This window comes from Bufo bufo, chromosome 5 (genome assembly GCF_905171765.1).
Source record: "Bufo bufo chromosome 5, aBufBuf1.1, whole genome shotgun sequence".
NCBI classification, from domain to species: Eukaryota; Metazoa; Chordata; class Amphibia; order Anura; family Bufonidae; genus Bufo; species Bufo bufo.
The window spans coordinates 526542957-526565517 of record NC_053393.1 but is presented as its reverse complement, the minus strand read 5'-3'; the positions used below and the strand labels follow the sequence as shown (position 1 = coordinate 526565517).

Here is a 22561-nt window from a genome sequence, read left to right as displayed (position 1 = left end):
CCGTGGAGTTTCATATATAAATTTTACCTTTTTGGTTTGATTTATTGGGATTGATTTATTTATTTTTTCCATTTTAACCTATAACATACTGTATTCTAACAATACACAGAAGAAATGATCAGACCACTGTGGTTTCATATCAGTGAACCATTGGCTGTCTGATCGTACTAGATCTGGTCTTCAAACTAATCGCAGGTATTCCATGTGACACTGGCCGCCCCATATCATGGCCAGCCGCGCAGTGCCACCCCATAATAGCATGGCCAGCCGCGCAGTGCCAACCAATTACAGCACTAAGCTTTGATGGCCATGTATTTCTAAAGTAGTGGGATACAGATGAGCATGTCTGTGTCCTGACGGTCGGGACTGAAAGAAAGGCCCCTCAGGCCCCATGTTGTGCACCTCTGCTATATAGCCAGTTCCCACCGCTCTGCTCAGTTTTCTGCCTCTGGTCTTGTAAAATGGAAAGATCAGATGCCGGATTAGAGGAATTTCACTTCTAATGTGTGATCATGCGCAGGGCCGTCTTTAATATTGATTGGACCCTGGGCAAAAATTTACTTGGGCCCCCTGGATCACGCCTTCCCACACCTTAGGCAATCACGCCCTCCACCACAACACACACAAAAAAATCCACACATCTGGTAGAATCCAGTGAATGACTGTAAATACTTCCAGTTCTGAAGACTCCAGCGGCTCAGGATCAGTGCTCTGGGCAGCTGGGCTCAGGCTGGAAGTGGGCACCGCTCTGCAGGAAGGAGACCAGGGCTCGGCTCACCCTAGTGTTACAGTGCACCCCAGCACCCCACAGTATGCAGTATAGCACCCTATGGTATACAGCACCCCACAGTATGCAGTATAGCACCCTATAGTATACAGCACCACACAGTATGCAGTATAGCACCCCACACTATACAGTACCCCACAGTATATAGTAGAGCAGTATAGCAGCCCACAGTATACAGCACCTCACCGTATACAGCACCCCAAACTATACACTATACAGCCCCCCACACTATACAGTACAGCAGTATAGCACTCCACAATATACAGCACCCACAGTATACAGCCCCCCACACTATACAGTACAGCAGTATAGCACTCCACAATATACAGCACCCACAGTATACAGCCCCCCACAGTATACAGGCCCCACACTATACAGCACCCACAGTTAAGGCAAACTTCTCCTGCAACACTCCTGGTAGAAAGGACCTTGATGACCTCATAGCCATGTGACCAGTAATATTGCTAGGTTACTGGTCACATGGTGATGTTGTCATCTAAGGTCCTAGAGAATCACAGCTCTCACAGTACGCTGCCTGGAGTGCCTGCAGGCATGGCATGGCAGCACCCCCTGTGTAGCTGACAGCCTGACACCCGGGGCAGTGGCTAGCAGGGCTCAAGAGGCAGCTGCCTTGGGCCCCCCAGGAGCAACTGGGCCCGGGGCAGCTGCCCCTTTTGCCCCTTGTTAAAGACGGCCCTGATCATGCGTATGTCCACAGAATGGTGAAGGACCAGTCACTGCATCCATCCAGCTGTAGCTCTGCTAGGTCACGGCTGGTTTGTCTCCTCGTCCATCTCTTCTCTCCTTGTTATTTCAGGCTCAATTAATTAGTCTAAAGTTTGACTGCTTTAAGTGGCAGCTGGGAGAAGGAGATACCTGCTTCCAGATCCACAGCATGGAGAACAGAATGAGCTTCATTGTCCACACCAAACAGGTGAGTAACCGAGTAATAGGAGCCATTTACAATTCTCGGATAATAAAGTGACTCCTTGTGATCAGCTGTAATCACTGGGGAAACCCGGCAGTGTTCATTTTCCTTGCAGCGTCTCCACAGGAGAAATCAAGCATTACACAGTGTCCATTCAATCTAGTAAGTTATCTCTGTAACACAGGACAGGACGGGTCCTCCAGAGCGAGAGACGCTCTTTGTACCCACTCTCTATGCTGGCAGCTCCTCTTTTAAAGGCCCTCTGTCAGCATATTTGTCCCTATGACACTGGCTGACCTGTTACATGTGCACTTGGCAGCTGAAGGCATCTGTGTTGGTCCCATATTCATATGTGCCTGCATTGCTGGGAAAAATTATGTTTTATTATATGCAAATGTCCTCTAGGAGCAACGGGGGCGTGGCCATTACACCTAGAGGCTCAGCTCTCTCTGTAACTGCTGCACCCTCTGCACTTTGATTGACGGGGCCAGGCAGTGTAAACGTCATCACACCTGATCCTGTCAATCAAAGTGCAGAGGGCGCAGCAGTTACAGAGAGAGCTGAGCCTCTAGGTGTAATGACAACGCCCCCGTTGCTCTTAGAGGCTCTTTTGCATATATTAAAACATTATTTTTCTCAGAAATGCGGGCACATATGAACATGAGACCAACACAGGTGCCTTCAGCTGCCAAGGTGCTGAGAGCAGCACCTAAAGCTGTAGAGCAAAAACAAAAAAAGATAGATAGAAGAAATTAATTAGTATAAATTTTTTATTTTTTACAAAAGTGTCCATATCCTTTAAAATAGAAGAAAATGAGGCAAATTTGCATAGTTTTAATTAAAATCTTCCGTTTTGTGTTTTCCTCTCCTGCGCGGAGCTATGTGTCTCTATAGTTACACGTTGCAGCTATCGACTGTTTTTGTAATCGAGTTTTCTATTGATTAATCGAGTACTCTTAATAACAAAAAACTAAGTAAAAGAACGTTTTTCTTTATAAAAACTCATCATCCCCCCTCAGTGCCTTCAGCTTCCCCCCCCCCCAGTGCCGCCAGCCTTTTCCCCCCAGTGCCGCCAGCTTGCCCCCCAGCTGCCACCATCTCCCCATCACCGCTGGCACCACCACCTATTAAGCTAAAGATATCGACCTGTAAGTGCTGCTACAATCCATACTTATGTTTAACCTGACCAGGAGGAAAGTGCAGCGTGGTGCGGGCCGGCAGGGGACCACGGAGCAGTGAGTAATAGCAAGCGCTTCACTCCTGCTCCATGGTCACATGACATTTGCATGGATTTTTTTGTGTCAAGTTACTCAATTCAATTGAGTAATCGTTTCAGCCCTAGTTACAGCACAGCCCTGTGTAGTCTGACCCAGCAGTCATATCCCCTCCTGTTCCCTATATCCTTCAATCATACATCCGGTAGGTTAGTTAGAAGTAGACTAGGAAATATGACTGCAGGATCAGACTACATAGGGCGGGTTTGTAGTAGAGAGACCGCGCTCTGCATAGGAGCTGTAGGCACAAAACGGCAGGAGATAGGTAGAGGTATCAATACTCCTTGGTTACACATCACTTTTATAAATCTTGTCTTCTGGAACAGGCCGGCCTCGTAGTGAAGCTCCTGATGAAACTGAGCGGCCAGTTAGTGCCCGGAGATAAGAACATCACAGAGCGTTACGGTTACGGATAGCCAGTAAGACGTCTCCGCGCCACGTCCTCTATGCACCTACCGAGCCCTCACGGAGTTCATTGCAGAAGCCTCGGCCGCAGACCGGTTGGCAGGCGCCGCTCATTCATCCGCTTCTTTTTATATGTATTTTTGTACACTCCTTTTTATTTTTTCATTATCAATAGAAGTGCTGTAAAAAAAAATAAGCATTTATTTATAAAAAAAAAGCTGTAAATAAAATGGCGTCCTGCTGTGCTTTATTCATTACATGAAAATCATCATTTTAGGTAGGAGCGGGTTTCTTTTTTTTTCTCCTTCATTAGATACACAATGTACAAAAAAAAAAACACGAATTAGTTATTAGTATTAGTTAGAGGTGGGACGAATCCAATTTTTTCCGAATCCGAAAAGGTTCTCGAATATATTGAATCTTTCGAATCTCGAATCCTACGAATCCTGTACATAATTGTGTGAACGCACGGTGTAAGAAACAAAGTCAGACCGCGTCAGTTTGTCTGAACCTCCACCTCCCAGTCACGGTCGCACCCTATATGACCGCGATGACCCCTGCTATGACCCCTGCTCCTATCACTACAGAACATACAGGGTAATACAGCCCCATACCTCTTACATCCAGTGACGTCTCTTGTAGATGTTCTCTTTCCTCATCTTCTCCTTTCAGACCTTCAGACCAGACACCATTTTTCAGCCATTTTTCGTCTCTGCAGCTTGACAAAAAAAAAAAATCTTAGTTTACTACTTTTCCATCATCCTCCCATCTTCTGGACAAATCATCCTAACACCCCCAATACTGTGCCGCTGTGCTCCCCAATACTATACTGCAGAAACTACCCCTGATAATACTAGTACCACACAGAGCCCCCCATATAAAATACCCCTTCTTTGTGGCCTCAGTAGATGCCCCCATAGTGCCCCCAATAATGTGCCAAAAAGAAGTGGCCCCACAGTGCCACCCAATAATGTGCCAGTAAGTGTCCCCATAGATGCCCCCCTAATCATGTGCCAGTATCAAGTGCAGAGTGCCTCTCTCCTCCCCCCCCATGTGCCGATATCCTAGTGCCTCCTCCCCCCCCATGTGCCGGTATCATAGTGCCATCTCCCCCCCAATGTGCCAGTATCATAGTGCCACCTCCGCCCATAATGTGCCCGTATCATAGTGCCACCTCCCCCCATAATGTGCCCGTATCATAGTGCCATCTCCCCCCCAATGTGCCCGAATCATAGTGCCACCTCCCCCCATAATGTGCCCGTATCATAGTGCCATCTCCCCCCATAATGTGCCCGTATCATAGTGCCATCTCCCCCCATAATGTGCCTGTATCATAGTGCCATCTCCCCCCATAATGTGCCCGTATCATAGTGCCATCTCCCCCCATAATGTGCCCGTATCATAGTGCCATCTCCCCCCATAATGTGCCCGTATCATAGTGCCATCTCCCCCCATAATGTGCCCGTATCATAGTGCCTCCCCCCAATGTGCCAGTAGTATCATAGTGCCTCTCACCTCTCCCCCTGGCATTCACAGATCCCCCCACCCCATAACAGTGCCATCCACAGACCCCCCCACCCCATAACAGTGCCATCCACAGACCCCCCCCACCCTATAACAGTGCCATTCACAGACCCCCCCACCCCATAACAGTGCCATCCACAGACACCCCCCCCACCCTATAACAGTGCCATCCACAGACCCCCCCACCCCATAACAGTGCCATCCACAGACACCCCCCCACCCTATAACAGTGCCATCCACAGACCCCCCCACCCCATAACAGTGCCATCCACAGACCCCCCCACCCTATAACAGTGCCATCCACAGACCCCCCCACCCTATAACAGTGCCATCCACAGACCCCCCCACCCTATAACAGTGCCATCCACAGACCCCCCCACTCTATAACAGTGCCATCCACAGACCCCCCCCACCCTATAACAGTGTCATCCACAGACCCCCCCCCCCACCCCCATTGCCGCTCCAGTAGTTATAAAAGTGTAATTGTGATTAATAATCATGCTTCCCCCTCTGTCTGTAGTATTACATGATCCAATAAATCTTACTTACAGGGCTAGTACTGCTATCGTAACAGGCCGGCCGGGCAGACGAGCGGCAGCGTCACTGACTGACGTCACCTGCCTGAGCCGCCTGCTTTATGAATGAAGCAGGCGGCTCAGGCAGGTGACGTCTCAGTGACGCTGCCGTTAGTCTGCCCGGCCGGCCTGTTACGATAGCAGTACTAGCCCTGTAAGTAAGATTTATTGGATCATGTAATACTACAGACAGAGGGGGCAGCATGATTATTAATCACAATTACACTTTTATAACTACTGGAGCGGAGGGGCCGGAGCACAGTGAACGCACCGGCCCCCAGCTCCGCCTCCCGTCGGATTCGTTTCAGGCAAATTACGTCGGGATTAGAGTCCACGAATCCCACGAATCCAGCAAGATTCAAGGGATTCGTGGATTCGACGAATTCCCCGTCCCATCTCTAGTATTAGTATTTCACAACTGGAGAAAAAGGGGGAAAAACCTCTTATTTCCATTACGCCCCATGACAGCACCTGTGAGAGAGATCATGCCCCTTCCGGACAGGAAACGGGAACTTCCCAGATCTTTAAATAGGGTTCTCTATACTCCATCCTCAGTTTTTTCCTGTTTCCTGTCCTTAGGACAGGGGGATGGAACTTTCCCGGACCAGTTAGGGGCTGCAGGGCCTCTAGGGTCTACATCACATGCCTATTGGAGGTCCCTGATGGCGTAAGTAAAGCCGCTGTAAAGTCTGTTTTCTCGCTGGTATCATTGGGGGACACAGGACCGTGGGTATAGCTTGCTGCTGCCACTAGGAGGCGACACTAGGCTGAAAAAAGACTTACCTGGTGATCTGCGGCTTTCTCTTTAACCAGTGCTTCTCTCTACAGGGCAGCGCTGAGTGGTTGCAGTGGGCACCTGTCATACAGTAGAAGCCAATATGGTATGACCAGGTACCATTCCCTCATCAATATACTAAAAGTACTCCGACATCTGCAGCAACATTAAAGGGGTGTGCCTGTCTCCTAATATGGATAACTTCTCCTTAGAATAGGTCACAATACCCGATCGGTGATGGACCCGACACCCGCCAGATGCCAGAACTGGCACTCTGCACTGAGCTGTGCTTCTGGCTCCATTCACCATGCAGGTTAGTGCAGCTCAGCTCCCATTCAAATTTTAGTTGCAGAATTAGTTTTAAAGCAGCTGTTGCAAAACTACATGCTGGGAGTTGTAGTTTCAGAACTACAGATAAGGCACCATTGTTTCTCGCTGGTATCATTGGGGGACACAGGACCGTGGGTATTGCTTTCTGCTGCCACTAGGAGGCGACACTAGGCTGAAAAAAAAAGACTTAGCTCCTCCCCTGCAGGCTATACCCCCTGGAGAGAGCATGTCAGTTTTTAGCTTAGTGTCGTAGATGGCAGACCCCCTGCTCTGCAGGGTGGCTGTTATTTTTTTGTTTTATTTTCCCTTTTAGGTTGGGGGTCCAGGGCTACTAAGAGCTCTGCATCCCCGGGGGGGGCTGACCGGTGACGCTTATTCCACCGCTCTGCCTCCCACAAGAAGACAAAGTGGACCAGGAGGGCTGGACTCTCTATTAGGGCAGCACCGCCGACATGGGGTTGCAGGGGGTTAACTCCGCACGTGCTGCGTTTTCCCCCACAGGCCTCAGCGATTCGCGGGTGGCGGCGCTGCGCTTGCCGCCGCCCTCCACCCCCCCCTCTTTTTCTGGTTCCTAGGAGAGCTCTCACACATATATATTCTTACCCTAGGACTTCTGAGGGCATCCCTCTCCCCAGTTTAACTCATTACAGTCCTAGATATACAGAAAACATAGAATAAAATTCACACATCTTTAACAGTAAAATTCACACATCTTTAACAGTCCCCCCTTGAATTTCATTCTCTCCCTAAACCTAACCATCTGTCCCAATGCTCCGACATCCTCTTGACCAGCTTCCACGACAAGCCAGTCCTAGCGAACAGCCTCCCGTGACACTGGATTTGAGCACGGGGAAGTCAGATCATCTTTCCCTAACTGGCGTTGACGTTATATGGGGGGACTGGAGGTCATCAGTGATTCTGATTTTCTGGATCGATGTTTTCATACAATTTTCCATATTCTTTTGAGTCATGATCAACAGTCACACAAGGGAAAACCAGTCTCAACACTTCCTTGAAATCAATCCAATTATGCTTTTCTTTTAGCTTCACTGTGCTTTTGGTCTTATGGTCAACAACACTCGGAATGGACCATCAAACCAGGGTTTTAGGACTTTCCTAACGTGTCTTTTTCTACCACCCAATCTCCAGACACAAGTGGGTGGGTTCCTGGTACTTTATCAAAACCTGGAAGTGAAGCAAAAACTCGAAAATGTACTTTAGTCAAATGCTTGTACAAAACTGATCACATAATCTGTCAGACAACCATGTTGCATCTGAAGCTGCTGTGGGAAATAAATCCTATCCTAGGGGCTGACCCAAAAAGGACCTTATAGGGACAAAGGCCTGTCTCACGGTTAGGCGTATACCTTACTAAAAGAGGGCTACCAGCAGGCACTCTAAGGTTTTTTGAATCTTTAACTTAGTGTCCCGTTCAGTTCCTTTTCCCTACTCTACTGCTGCTTTGTGGATGGTACGAAGCATGTAAGGCCTGTCCTACACCTAAAACCTTCATCATCTCCTGCATCACTTCACCTGTGAAGTGAACACCTGTGTCACTTTCAATGATCTAAGGTACCCCATACCTGCACACAACTTCGGCCATAATCTTCTTTACTTCTTTGGGTACGGTTTTGGCCATCCTGAAAACAAGTCATCACATCTCAATACATACTCATACATGCCCACCTTGGGTAGTTGAAGGTAGTCTGCAAACGTTGAAACAGATACAAAAAGCAAGACCACCTTGCCCACGTTGTTCTGGACACGAACCATTTATCCTTGAGTATGTCTGACTGTTACAGTGCTGAACCCTGGGGCGTACCATATGCTACGTACTAAATCACACATAGCAGTTTTTGTCTGGTGCATCACTCGATGGGTTGCCTGTTCCATCATGGAGTAGAGGGACCTGGGAAGGTAAAGTTTCCCTTCTTATTTGTAGTCCCCCCTTTTCCATCCACCAGTCCCTTTCCTCCTTCCCCATCTGGTTCTGTAAGGTCTTAAGAACTTTCGGGAGACAGGAGGAGTTATTTCAGGGACCTGAACTGTGGCCACTTAGGACAGGGGTCTGCTTAGGTAATTTGGCAGCCATTTTTGCCGCCTCCTCTGCATCTGTTTACAGTGGCCTTTCGTTGCTATCATCACCCCTCATGTTAGTGACAAGAGGGCTTCCATCAGAGACCTCACTGCTTCCCCATTTTCGATGGGTTTACCTGAAGCGATCAAGGAGTCTCTGGCTTTCCATATGGGCCCATAGTCATGGGCTATCCCAAAAGCACACCTGGAATCAGCGTAAATGTTGGCTGTTTTTCCATCTGCATATCTGCAAGCCATCTTCACAGTCTTTTAGCTCCACTTCTTGAGCAGACGTGTGTGGTAGTTCACGTTTAATCACCACTGCCCAACCTGTGTAGTACCTGCCATCCTGGCCATACCTCGATCCATCCACAAAGAGCACATGATCTAGATTACCTAATGGCTGATTTACCAAATCCCACTACCTCTTGTGACATCATCTGCAAACAGTCAGGAGCCTCTTCCTTTGAATCTGGAAGAAAAGTTTAAAGTGCGGTGCCCTAACTCTTCCCTCCCCCCTTGGTCCAGAGGCAACAGGGTGGCTGGGTCCAAAGTATTACACCTTTGGAGAGCAACATTGTCAGGCAACAAAACGGAACACTGCATTCTCAAATAACGGGCAACAAAACAATCATTTGGATTGTACGTTCATGAGGATAGATGTAATATCACCATCACTTCGTGGTTCAGAACTATCTCAGAGCTTTCATCAAGCATAGCTAGTACAACTACTACAGCTCTGATGCAGAAAGGGGCCCCTCTGGCCACGGGATCAAGTCTGACTGAATAATATGCTACGGGGCGTTATTGCTAGCCATGCAGTTGGGTGAGGACAGCTGAGTCATGGCCACTCACTTCATAACAATACAATCTAAATGTAATAATCTGATAGGCCCAGTGTGGGGGAACACAAAATTGCCAGTTCTAGGCATAAAAAGCATCTACCACCTCATCTGTGAGGCGGTAGGGACTAAAGGACAAATCAATCACAGTGGAGTGAGCAGGGGTAATGGGAACCTGAGCCAACAAGGTGTGTGTATTGGGCACGATGTGGGTGTTAGAAACTGTGGCTTCATTAAGGGCATGTAGGTCATGTACCATCCAATGGTGAGTGGTTTTGCTTTTCTCAGCTTCTGGGAGTACTGATACAAACATGGACCAGGGAATTTTATCACTAATGGCCAACAAACAAAGTTCCTGGTCGTTGAGGGCACCTGTAAGCTTCACAGTGCCGTCCTCCTGATATGAGATACTAGCATGCACTTTTGCAAGCAAATCTGCACCTAGGAGGCAACAAAGGGCGTTACCACTGACCAGCAAACGGGCAAGCGCATCTTGGTTAGGGGCAAATCTAATATGAATGGTTTCTGTTGAAAAGGGAGCGTACTACTTTCCCATCCACTTCTACCCAAAGACTGGTGTGCTTGGAGAGTAAATCAGGGGAGGCCATGTTTGCTGTGCACAACTGTCTTGGCTGCTCCAGTATCAATCAAAAACGGGACTACTTCTTTATCACCCAGAGTAAGGGATATCATTGGGCCAGACTGAATCTGTTAAAAATGTTTAAAAGTAGAGCCGATACTGGATTTCCTGTTTCCTAATCTTGATCTAACTCCCCCCTCCCTGTCTTTGTGTTCTCCTTATGACAACAAAACATGGGTGTCTGTGGGGATGGACAGTGATCCGGGCATGGTCAACATAGAATACAATCCTCTCGTGTGGTGTGGACGAGGAGTACCACACACAGCACAACACTCTCTCTTCTGGGATCTGGGTCCCACAGACTCTGCAGGCCCATCACAGGGTGGCAGACTTACTTTTTCCTCACTTCAATGAGGCGTTTGACATCAGGGCTGTAGCAATGCCAAAGGAACACTACCTATGGTTGGCACCACTGAACCACCCAATGCCGCTTGATGTTACTCTGCATTTTGGCTTACAGAAGTATCCAACTTTCCCTATCGCGGAATTAATAGACTGGAAAACAAAACAGGACTTCTCATCTTCCATGGGAGTGTCTTGTAACTAGGGGATGGACACAAGGGCTGTCGTTGTCTGTAACGTCCACCCCTATCCTCCTCCCTCCGCTCTGAGTCATCTAAGTCCACCCCCTTCAGTCGGACACTGTGGTCCTCCTTTTGTCCATCAGTAATGTGGCAGCTATCCATAAGAACAGAGCTCTGATGTTTAGCACAACACTTAACATGTAACACGTAACTTCAAACATTGAAACAAACAGATCTGACAATACAGACATGAACACACAAAGGGCCCATAAAAACTTTTCATTGACTTCGATATAAAAAAATGTATAGCTTGATCAATGCTGTTGGCACCAATAAAAACCAAAAAACTTCCAAGAAAAATAGAATAAAATCCTCAATGCGCATATTATTTAAAAAAAAACAAATACCGTACTCCATACGCATTCATATACATTTTCATGTACTCATTTTCATTAACAGCTCATAATCAGTCTTCACACATATTCGCCTCAATTACAACTCAAAGCCACACCCATTCACATTCCACTGAATCATTTATGTCTTCCAACCCACATTGTTTCATCCCAAAACTTGCAGCACAGACAAACACAGCTTTCCTGGAAACAGATAGCCACACCACACCCAGAATTGCTGATGGTCTGTCGCTGTAAGACAATATACATGTTATAATCATACAGTCATTTTGTTAAAAGCCGGATTCCCACAGTACACTGCTTGGGAAAGAAGAAAGAAGATTATTGAACAATTCTTTGTCTTCTATAATAATATTACACATATAACATCACTTACTCTGCATGATTCCCTCCCCCCATTTTTCCCTGCTCCTCTTATCTCAGGAATGTTTCTGTGTGAAGGTGGGGGGGGAATGAATTTCTCTATTTCACAGTTCCTCACTATCTTTTTGTCCCTCCAATTGCTTCTATAAATCGACTTGCCGCTCGGTGCCATGCCTGTGCTGCACCTAATAATCCTTCATCATTCAGCTTTCCCTGACACTGCTCTGTTTTTTCACTCGTTAAAACTCCCCCTTCAACATCACCGGAGTTCTGATGCCCTCAATCTGTAAGCTCTAACTTCACAGTTTCTAACAGATTTTCATCCCTGTTGCCAGCCGGGCGACCTTCTGTCCGGGGCCACCCTTTCTCTAACATTCTTTGTCACATTTTAAATTTCAATTCTCCATATCACATCCTATAATCTCCCTCTTTCCTCGCTACTAGCTAGGGGCTGTATTTTCTAATACTGGGACTGACCCCTCTTAAAACAACAATATTTCAAACTGACACACACAAAACAGAGGAGTGATCAGCACCTTTAGCCCTTTCTTCCGCAGACAAAGGATTCACCCTCCCCACTGGTTTGCTCAAATCTGACTATCACGTCTGACTAGTCAGCCGGGACTCCCCGCACGTCTTCCCCAAAACCAGGGGTCAGGCGGGCTCCGTCGCGTCTTCCTGGGGTCAGGTCAGGTAGAGAATATCACCGCAGTCTTCCCCTAGATCAAAAGGTCATGAGAGGTTCTACCATCTTCCTAGGGTCAGGTCAGGTAGTCTCCGCAGTCTTCCATTAGATCAAAAGGTCATACGGCTCTACGCGCGTCTTTCTGGTCAGGTCAGCCAGAGTTCCTTTGTCCCACACCTCGGCGCTACAGCGCCTCCTTCCAAACCAGGAGGTTACTGTCCCCTCCCTTTGTCTGTGGTTTTACCGTCTGTGCTCAACTCACTCCTCACATAAATCACAGACACACACAAAACATATACACACCAGAGTGATCTATGATTTCAGACTATTGGTTCAATAGACTCTAAGCTTTCAGCATTACAGCCGACTACTATACTTACATCAGTACCACCCCACAGCAGACTGAGCTATCTGAGCATGACGAAGTAAATAGCAGAAAGGCAGATGAGATAAAAGTTTTCTCACCTTTCTTTGAGGTTGCAATCCTCTCCCCTCTGCCGTTCGTCAAGCTCAGGGGCCCGTCTTGTCAGCTGTTTGATGCTACATTCGCTCAGAGTGCCTTCGTGGTCGCCATTTTGATAAAGACGCCCTAAATTAGGGCATTTTAGATACACTCTGGTGTTCCAGATCAATGTACCCCCCCCAGGGGTTAATATCCACGCGTGGCTGAGAGACTGAACACTGACACAGAAGTTGGTCAAAGCAATCTCTAACTTTTATTACATCAGGTAAGCCGTATTATACATCTTCAAAAGAGGGCAGTCCTCTCTGAGGCTTAAACATGGTTTCATTGGTCAAAAAGGAAAAAGTGATAAGAGAAACAGAGATAACACTTCAACATCTGCGCAGTGAGTACCACTTTGGAATGTGAACTAATGTAAACATCTCGTTACCATCGCCATTTTGTAATGGCTTCTATTCTAACAATAATACTGCATACGTCATATGTGACAGGTGCTTCTCTATAGGCAGTGAATAATATATATATATCATCAAGCCATATGATTGGCTTACGCATCTCCACCACACTCTATGGGACACCTGCAGAAAGATGAGAAATCAGACACTGCCCGCAGCACTTTGCCCCCCTCTCTCTCCTCTCCAGCCTTGAAACAAAGAGAGGGGTGGGGGGGAGGCACTTGGAAAAGAAAAAGTTAACTCATTACAGTCCTAGTTATACAAAAAATATAGAATAAAATTCACACATCTTTAACACCCATAAACAGGTAGGAACTAGTGTTAGGGACCACTCTATAGAGGCGACCTTGACGTGGTGAGTGGCTTATTACGCTTTGGCCAAAATGTACACCAATGCCTCATCCAGCATAGAGGCAGGGCAGAGTGCTGGTTGCAGAGTGCTATTGCATTTGTGTCTTTTTCTTTGTATATGTATTTCGCCATAGCGATGTGCACCTGCATATAGGGTTGTGCTGATTGAATCCCCCACATTTTTTCTTTGTAGTATATATTGGAGGCGTGGCGATCTCCATGCAGTCATGCACACCTGACCAGTCAATCTGTCCTGGAGGCTGGTTTTAAAGTCAGTATAAAACTGAGTCTGCTTATATAGCACCTACCAGTAGCCATTTGGCTCCAGGAGAAGTATATAGTGGGCTCAGCATGCATGTTCGTACTTGCATCCCTGGATCCGATGAAAGCTGTAATGGCACCGGACGGGGTTAAAAGCAGAGTGTGCCTGGCGTGCATGCTGCACCTGCGCTCCCTGGACTTTGTGTGGCTATCATGGCCCACAAACAGGTAGGAACTAGTGTTAGGGACCACTCCATAATTGGATACATGATTGTATCTTTTCGTTTCTGAAGTAAGAACCCAATACTGAGCCTATTTTATTGGTTTATTTATTGTAATTAACAGTCCGTTCATTTTTCAATGAAAAGTAAAATATACTTGGTCTATGTCCGTGATATGTGATATTGTTTCTGGAAATAATATGTAATTTAAGTCTACTTTCACACTCTCCTTTTGGCTTTCCGTTTGTGAGATCCGTTCAGGGCTCTAAAACGGATCAGTTTTGCCCTTAATGCATTCTGAATGGAAAAGGATCCGCTCAGAATGCATCAGTTTGGGGAGGAGCATGTGCGCGGACGCACGCAGGTGACGTGCGCACCCCCCTTCCGGCGCTCGAGTTCCCAGCCCGATGTGCGCTCGCTCTGACCCAGGGGACTGATGGTGTGATGTCGCCCTGAGTACCGCTCCAATGCCGCTTCAATGCTGCTCCAGCTAATGCCTCGAGATCATCTCGGCTGATCTATACAAAGCCCGATATGAACGCCGACTGCTGCGCTGTCTTGAAGCCTACCTCGACCGTCCCGCTACTTTGGTTTAAGGTATCGTACAGCAAGCTCCCTTGAAAAACCGTCCCTCCATCTGCTGACACTGCCTGGTGCTAACCTTGTCGCCTTGCCGTCCGCCGTTTGCTCCCCTTCTTTACATGCGGGACAAGCGCTCGTCTCTGGAGATCGTGAGTGGTGCGGAGAAGCATGAAGGATCTGGAGGGGACAGTAGGCGGCTTGGACTGATGGGCGTGTGCGTCCTCTCTTTCCCCCTTCACGCTGAGACAGTGTGGTGAGAAAACTGACACTCTTCCTTTTTTGCTCGGTACTGTTGGACATAGTAAGTGAAGGTGCGGTCTAGGGGGTGAGAGGGGATCATGATAGCAGGTCCTAAAAATATATATGCGGGACTTGAGTGGCCCCCCCCTCCATACACAGCAGGCACGTAGATTCTACATTGGCAGAGGAGGAAGATTGCAAATGAATACGGGATCTAGGCTATAAGCACCTAACCGCGGGCTGCAGGCGGTGGGGGGAGAATTCACAATATAGCGGGTTCAAGAGGAAGGAGGGCTGACTAGAATTGCTACAGACATCCTGGATGTATTTAGAATAACTGGAATAGCTGGTGATATATTAAGGGAGAGTCGCCTAATTTTTCCTCTGGGCCTATCTCTAATAATACTGGGCAAGACTGCTAATTACAGTACGTGAGAGCTGCTACTGAAGAGTAATGGTTCAAAGGATGCGGGGAAATACTGGCAAACAATGAACTAATATGAATTAACCTTATATTCTAATCAACTGGGGATTGTCACGACTTACGGCCTTGTAATTGCCTGGAATAGAAGGACAAACAAACCGCAACTATACAATGTTTGTTGGTTGCTGTGTGTTTTTTTTTTGTTTGTTTTTTGTCCCTCCCTCCTCTCTCTCTCGTCTCTCTCTTCCTGGTCCCATTGCTCCTGTGCCTCTACATCACCGGGGGTCCTGTGGTACCCTGTTGAGGGGTAGGATTAAGAAAAAAAAATAAAAAATTTTGAGAATCCTTTCATGGAATATTAGGGGGCTGAGTAGGGGCTCAAAGAGAGTCGCGGTCTTCGATGCAATACATAGGTCACTTCCCGCTATAGTCTGCTTACAGAAAACACACTTGACGGGCGAGACGAAGGATAGGGTGGGTAGACCATGGATGCAACATGCCTTTCATTCAGTATATTCAGCATATGCAAGAGGAGTAAATATATTAATACATCGGGACATAGATATAAAAATGGAGCAAGAGCTCCAAAGATTTTACAGGATGTTGAGACTTAAAGTACACTTCAGCGAAATTGATCCCAAACCGGCCGATCTTGCGGATCCGCCCAATCCATTATCTATTGACATACTAGGACTCAGGAACAAAAGCTCGTTTATGCCTCCTAGTAATAAGCATCCAGTAGAGACCTATATATCCCTCTCCCAAAATATGATTAAAGACATATTAATGAAGAACACTTCAGGACAATATAGACATACTAACAACCTAACGGTTGAAGAAAACATGGCCCTTAAATCCCTACAAGAACACAAAGATCTTATCATTAAACCAGCCGACAAGGGCTGCGCATTAGTGGTAATGGACAAGGTAGATTATCTTAGGGAAATCAGGAGACAGTTAGCCGACGATTCTACCTATAAGATTTTACATGAAGACCCCACTAGAGGTATTCAGGCACTTATCTCGAATGTTATTTTAACATATTCCAGTAAAGGGATCATCGACACTAAAACTGCCATCTTCCTCACTAAACAGAACCCGATTATTCTGGTCTTTTATACATTGCCCAAGATCCATAAAAATCTACATAACCCCCCAGGATGCCCCATAGTAGCCTCGAGTGACTCCATCTTTTCACCTTTGGCGATCTACATGGAGAAAATCTTCACACCACTTACCAAAAATTCAAGATCTTTCATACTAGACACATCCGACTTTCTGTCCAAAATACGGCAACTACAAATCCCATCGCATTGCACATTAGTGACACTTGATGTCAATAGCCTTTATACTTCTATAGAGCACGAAAAGGGTATTCAGGCCACAGCCAGATTGTTGCAAACACAATCAGAACTACAAACAGAACAACAAGAGTTTTGTCTTGAACTCTTGAGGATTATTCTAACAAAAAATTTCTTCATGTTTGATGACACCTTTTATGGCCAGAAAAGGGGCACCGCAATGGGGTCGAATGTGGCCCCTCCCTATGCTAACGCATTTATGGCATCATTCGAAGAGACCTTTGTATATACACATCCTTTGTTCCAAGAATTATCCATTATTTGGTTGCGTTTCATAGACGATATTTTTAGCATATGGAGGGGCCCTTTAGCTTCAATTAATGAGTTTGTACAGGACCTTAACCAGATTTATCCGGAACTGGGCTTCACCATGCACACAAGTCAGGAGGCTATCAGCTTCCTGGATACATTGGTCAAGTTGGATTCAGAGGGCCACATCCCATTAGATCTATTCCATAAACCTACAGATTGCAATAGCCTTCTTCATTATAGCAGCTGTCACCCTAGAGCCACCAAGAATTCCCTGCCTAAATCATAATATATGCGAGTCGATCGCATAGTTTCCAATAACGATACGAAGGTTGAAAGATTGGATGAGATGCAACACAAGTTCCATATGAGGGGTTATCCACAACATATACTTGATACAGCTAGGCAGAGCCTAGGAGAGACTAGTCAATCACGAACAGCCAATTCAAAACGAGTAGCGTGTGTCACAACATACCATCCCCTAGTAGCTAAAATACACCAGGCTTTACGGAAACACTGGTCCCTGTTGAATAAAGTATACCCACACATTGAGGAATTTCATCAACCACCCCTCACCTGTTATAAGAGACCACAAACCATTAAGGACAAACTAGTGAGAGCGGACATATGTAGCTTCACCAAAATACCGAGACAGACATTCCTGAGGAGCCAACGACACAGAACTTTCCCTTCTCTACACTGTGCTCAGTGTTCGAGCGTAATTAAGGGTGAATACATTACTCATCCACGTACTGGACAGCATTTTCCTATCAAAGGATTTTTTACGTGCGACTCAAGTTTCGTAGTCTACCTGCTTAAATGTCCATGCGGGTTAGCATATGTCAGTGAAACAACGCAACATGCTCGCGACAGAATCAGCAAACATAAGTCCACCTACCGGCTTGAACATACCATGCTATCCGTTCCGTATCATTTTAAGGATCAAAAACATTGTGTTTCACAACTACGGTTCCAAATACTTGAACAAGTGGATCGCCCTAGACGCGGCGGTGATCGAACCCAATTGCTTAAACAGCGAGAGGCACATTGGATCCACAAGCTCGGAACTTTTATCTTTATTAATATATAGAACTTACTACATGATATATGTTTAACTCTTTTTTTCTTATTTCCATTTTTTCCAGACACGCTGATATAATTTCAGATATCAGGTAAGGGTGAGATATATTTGGTTCCCCTTTTCCCCTCTTTCTCCCTCGTTAGTCTACTTCACGGGTCCACATGCTCATCTCCGCAGTACATGAGGATCATTAACATGAATATGATATCATTTTGTAGATTTTACCCTTTTTTCCTCCCCCTTCCGTCTTTCATCTTCTCATATCCTCATTTTCGTAATATAGGAGGTTTGTTAATATAAATATAGTCTAACCTTATAAACATAGGGATAGTTATATGGATTAACTAATTTTACATATGTCTCATATATGTATATGTGATTATACATAATGCATGTATTGTTTGTTTCTTTTTGATGCTACATGATGATGATATGTATGGAGATGCACCTTGCTATGCAATACTTATATGAATGATTTGTTATTTATATGTATCATGATGAACAACAATTAGTCTCCATTCTATATAAAATTTACTCTACATACGATCATCTCCTTCTTTTCCGCCCCCTCATACGTCACAAGCACACATGACAGGAAGCTGGAAACACCTGAAACGCAGGTGGAACGCACAACGATACTTCCGGTCACATGATTTCCGGATCACGTGCCTGGCATTGCCCGCACACCGGCATACTTTAAATAGGCCACACACACAGGCAGTAGCCTGTGATCCAGCGTACTCCACCACAATCGCTCCCAGGTAAGACTCCTGCCTCCCAAATCTCCAGCCTTCCATATTGGTCACATACTTATCTCTGCACAATACTTTATCTGTATCCTGCTTCTATAACTTCCCCCTGTAGTGCCTCAGGACCGGTACATTATCCCTATAACCCTTCATGGTGTCCTTTTGATCGTGGGGCCACTACAAACTGACCCCTGTATCCCTACATTACTTGATCACCTGCCCTCTCTTCCGCCCAACTCCCCTTCTTCCTCCCCTCTGTACATTTATTCACCCCTTGCAGCTCTTTTGCCCTTTTTCCACACAGATATTCAACTATTGGGAGCTACATGCATGCATGTAATTTGACAAGTGTATCTTCTGCCTCCTCTAATCATGCATATTTTTGTAACCATTTTTTTTACAAAAAAAAATAATTTTTTTTATTTAATTTTATTTTATTTCCCATTTGCAATTAAGTTACTCATTATTTCTGTTACTTTAATTATAGATTTTGACCGCTGAAGAAGGCCATTCTGGCCGAAACGTACGGTCATTGTACTCACCGATTGTGACTACCATTGTGATATGGGGATTATAACTGGATCATGTTAATGATGTAAAGTGATAGCATTAAAACTTGATTAATTGCAAATTTAAGAAGCTGTGTGCCGCAATTCTCTACTATTATAGATATAAAAATAGTGAAAGTAATCACAGATAGGGAGGGCTGTTATGTCCTGATAGATTGTATACCGGAAGGAAGGGCTTGGTTAATAGCAAGTGTGTATATACCGCCACCTTTTAAAATTGACGTCCGATTAAAAATTTATGAGATTGCACTTAATGCAGGGGATAAATCACTGTTAGTGGTGGGGGACTTTAACAATGTAATGGATGTAAGATTAGATAGATGTAGAATAGGGAATATTCAAGGGCCCTGTATGGGATCTAAATTAAAGAATGTCACTAAAGAGATGGGATGGATTGATATTTGGAGGGTTATGCACCCAAACTCACGGAAATACTCGTGTTTTTCAAAGACCCACAGGAGTTTATCACGGATTGATTTAGCTTTCACAAATGAGAAAGGTTCACTAGAAATGGAAGGGGTGACATATGGACGACGGGAAATTTCAGATCACAACCCAATTAATATAAATATTAAAACACAAAAAACAAAAAAAAATGGGATGAACATAAATATAGGATGGATAAACATGATGGATATACACAGTAAGATCTTGGGAGAGATAATAGAGTTCTTTGAGATGAATGATGAATCATCGACAGTCAATATGATATGGAAGGCTGCCAAGGCCTTTATCAGAGGGATTATTACAAAATATGCAGTAATATACAAGAAAGGAATAAGAGAGAAAATAACAAATCAATGTAAGTCCTTGGAAGACCCTTTAACCCCTCTAGAAGTGAAGGATATGTTAAATGGGACAACAAAGAACAAGGCCCCAAGAATGGATGGTATTCCGTTTGAGGTGTATGCCCAATATAAAGAAATATTAATCCTGAAATTGCTTAGGATGCGGGAGACCTCGAAACAAATGGGGAAATTGCCAGACTCCCTGCGAGAAGCCTTAATTACACTTATTTTGAAGCCGGGCAAGGATCCAGCCTTAATGGACTCATATCGTCCTATTTCACTGATCACCACTGACAATAAAATATTAGCCAAAATTTTGGCAACTAGACTTAGGAGTGTGATCTCGGTGCTTGTTCATGAGGACCAATCGGGGTTCATGTCAGGGAAAACCACTACAGAGAATATTATGAGATACTTTGTGAATACCCAGTTTGAACCCACAAACTGCGGAGAACGGCTGATTGTAACTATAGACGCCTCAAAGGCTTTTGATACGATAGAATGGCCCTTTTTGTTTAATACAATGAAGAAAATAGGATTTGGTGACCACTTTGTTACATGGGTAAAGCTATTGTATACTGAAATCTCCGTGAGGGTGATAGTAAATGGAGAACACTCGGGTAGCATACCAATTGGCAGAGGGGTTAGACAGGGATGTCCCCTTTCCCCTCTGCTATTTGCTATAGCTATTGAGCCACTTGCGGATATGATCAGACAAGACCCGCGAATTGCGGGGTTAATATACGGCACTCATGAGGAAAAAATCGCTTTAAATGCGGATGATATTATGCTATTTGTGGGTTCACATGGATCACTTATCAGGATTTTTCAAGTATTTGAACAATACGGCAAATACGCTGGACTCAGTATAAACTGGTCTAAATCAGCTTGTATCCCGATTGATCCTCTGAACAACTTTAGTCCGGGACTGCTGGAAATCAAGAAGATTAATGAACCTGTCAAATATTTGGGAATTCAGATTACCCCGGATCCCAATGACTATGTCCGATTAACCGCCTCCGGACCGCCTAATGCAGGATCGCGTTCCGGAGGCGGCAGCGCTGCGCACAGTCACGCATATACGCGTCATCTCGCGAGACGCAAGATTTCGCTCAAAGCCGGCCCGCGCATGCGCATCGCGGGCCGGCAAAAGTTAAATAACAATTTCGTCACCAGCCTGCCAGCAACGATCATTGGCTGGCAGGCTGGCGATTTTCAAAAAAACTAATCACAAGCCATATAACAGATCATATTAGTAAATATGATCTGTTATATGGCTTCTCTGCTCCTCTGCTGGTCCTTTTCGTCGGTTGGATCCAGCAGAGGAGCAGACTGAACTGTGAGTACACCAAACACTTCACTGTAGCCCCTGATCACCCCCCTGCACCCCAATTAACCCTTTGATCACCCCTTTGATCGCCCCTGTCAATCACTTAGTGAAAGACAAAAAGTGATCAGTGTAAACTGTCACTTTTTTTTTTTTCACTAGTATTGGCTGTTAGGTTTTAGGGATAGTTTAGGCCCCTTGGTTAGGTAGTTTAGCATGAGTTAGCGCCCAGCCCACCGCACCGCAGTCACTTATTCGCTGTTTAGCGTATCGCTAATCAGCATTTGTACTTTTATAGTATCTGTAAGTGATCAAAACTGATCACGGTCAGATCTATAATAGTATTAGTGTCACCTTAGCTCGCCCTCCACCCAAAACGCAGTGTTTGCCGTTCGCCCACGCCCGCCCCACCGCAGTGACAAATAATATATATTTTTTTGATCACTGCACATTGATTTTACACGCACTGCGGCGATAAAAAAATCAGTTTTGATATTTTTTATCAACCGCAGCGGCCTCCGGTACTTCGCTAGCCTCCCCTTTGTAAGACAGGCTTGCTTTTTTTCTTGGGTAGTCTCAGGGAATACCCCTAAATTTAGTAGTCCAAAATGTCAAACAGGGGGTATTCTTCTGAAGAGGCCTACAGGATTCTGACCCAGTCGGATGAGGAGTGGGAACCCTCATCTGACGAATCTAGCGGGTCAGAATATGAACCTGTAGAAAGCAGTGGCTCTCTGACCCAAAGTTCGGACGAGGAGGTGGAGGTCCCTGATAGCACCAGGCGTACCCGGCCCCGTGTCGCTAGACCACAGGTTACGCAGGATCCGCTTCAAGAGCAGCAGAGTGGGGCTGGCGCTGCCGGATCACGTGGTGAGGCATACACCAGCAGCGCAGCCCTTCCTGGACCTAGTACCAGCACTGCCGTACAACCTGGTGAAGTGGCGAGCACCAGAAGGGCAGTTGAAGCTGGTACGGTGGCACGTGCAATAGTTACCCCGTCGCAGCCACCGCGCAGACAGGCCCGTAGAGCCCCTTAGAGTCCCTGAGGTGCTGGCAAACCCTGATTGGCAGTCACCAACTTCAGCCGCACCATTAGTTCCCCCTTTCACCGCCCAGTCTGGAGTTTGGGTTGAGACAGCTCAGATCGGTTCGGCCCTGGGATTTTTTGAGCTGTTCTTGACTGCGGAGCTCTTGGACTTAGTCGTGGCAGAGACAAACCGGTATGCCACACAATTTATATCCGCCAACCCGGGAAGCTTTTATGCCCAGCCTTTCCGGTGGAAACCAGTCCAAGTTTCC

The 22561-nt window shown here is 45.9% G+C and overlaps 1 protein-coding gene across 3 annotated transcripts in view; it reads left to right on the top strand.

Moving 5' to 3' along the window:
• Positions 1–3608, top strand: part of KRIT1 (KRIT1 ankyrin repeat containing) — a 52474-nt gene extending 48866 nt beyond the window's left edge. For all 3 annotated transcript variants that reach the window (XM_040431156.1, XM_040431157.1, XM_040431155.1), the window contains 2 exons: positions 1605–1721; positions 3316–3608. In XM_040431156.1, coding sequence (XP_040287090.1) covers positions 1605–1721; positions 3316–3405 — 207 coding nt within the window. In that variant the 3' untranslated portion in view covers positions 3406–3608. The remainder of the gene's footprint in view (positions 1–1604; positions 1722–3315) is intronic.
• The last annotated feature ends 18953 nt before the right edge of the window (positions 3609–22561 follow it).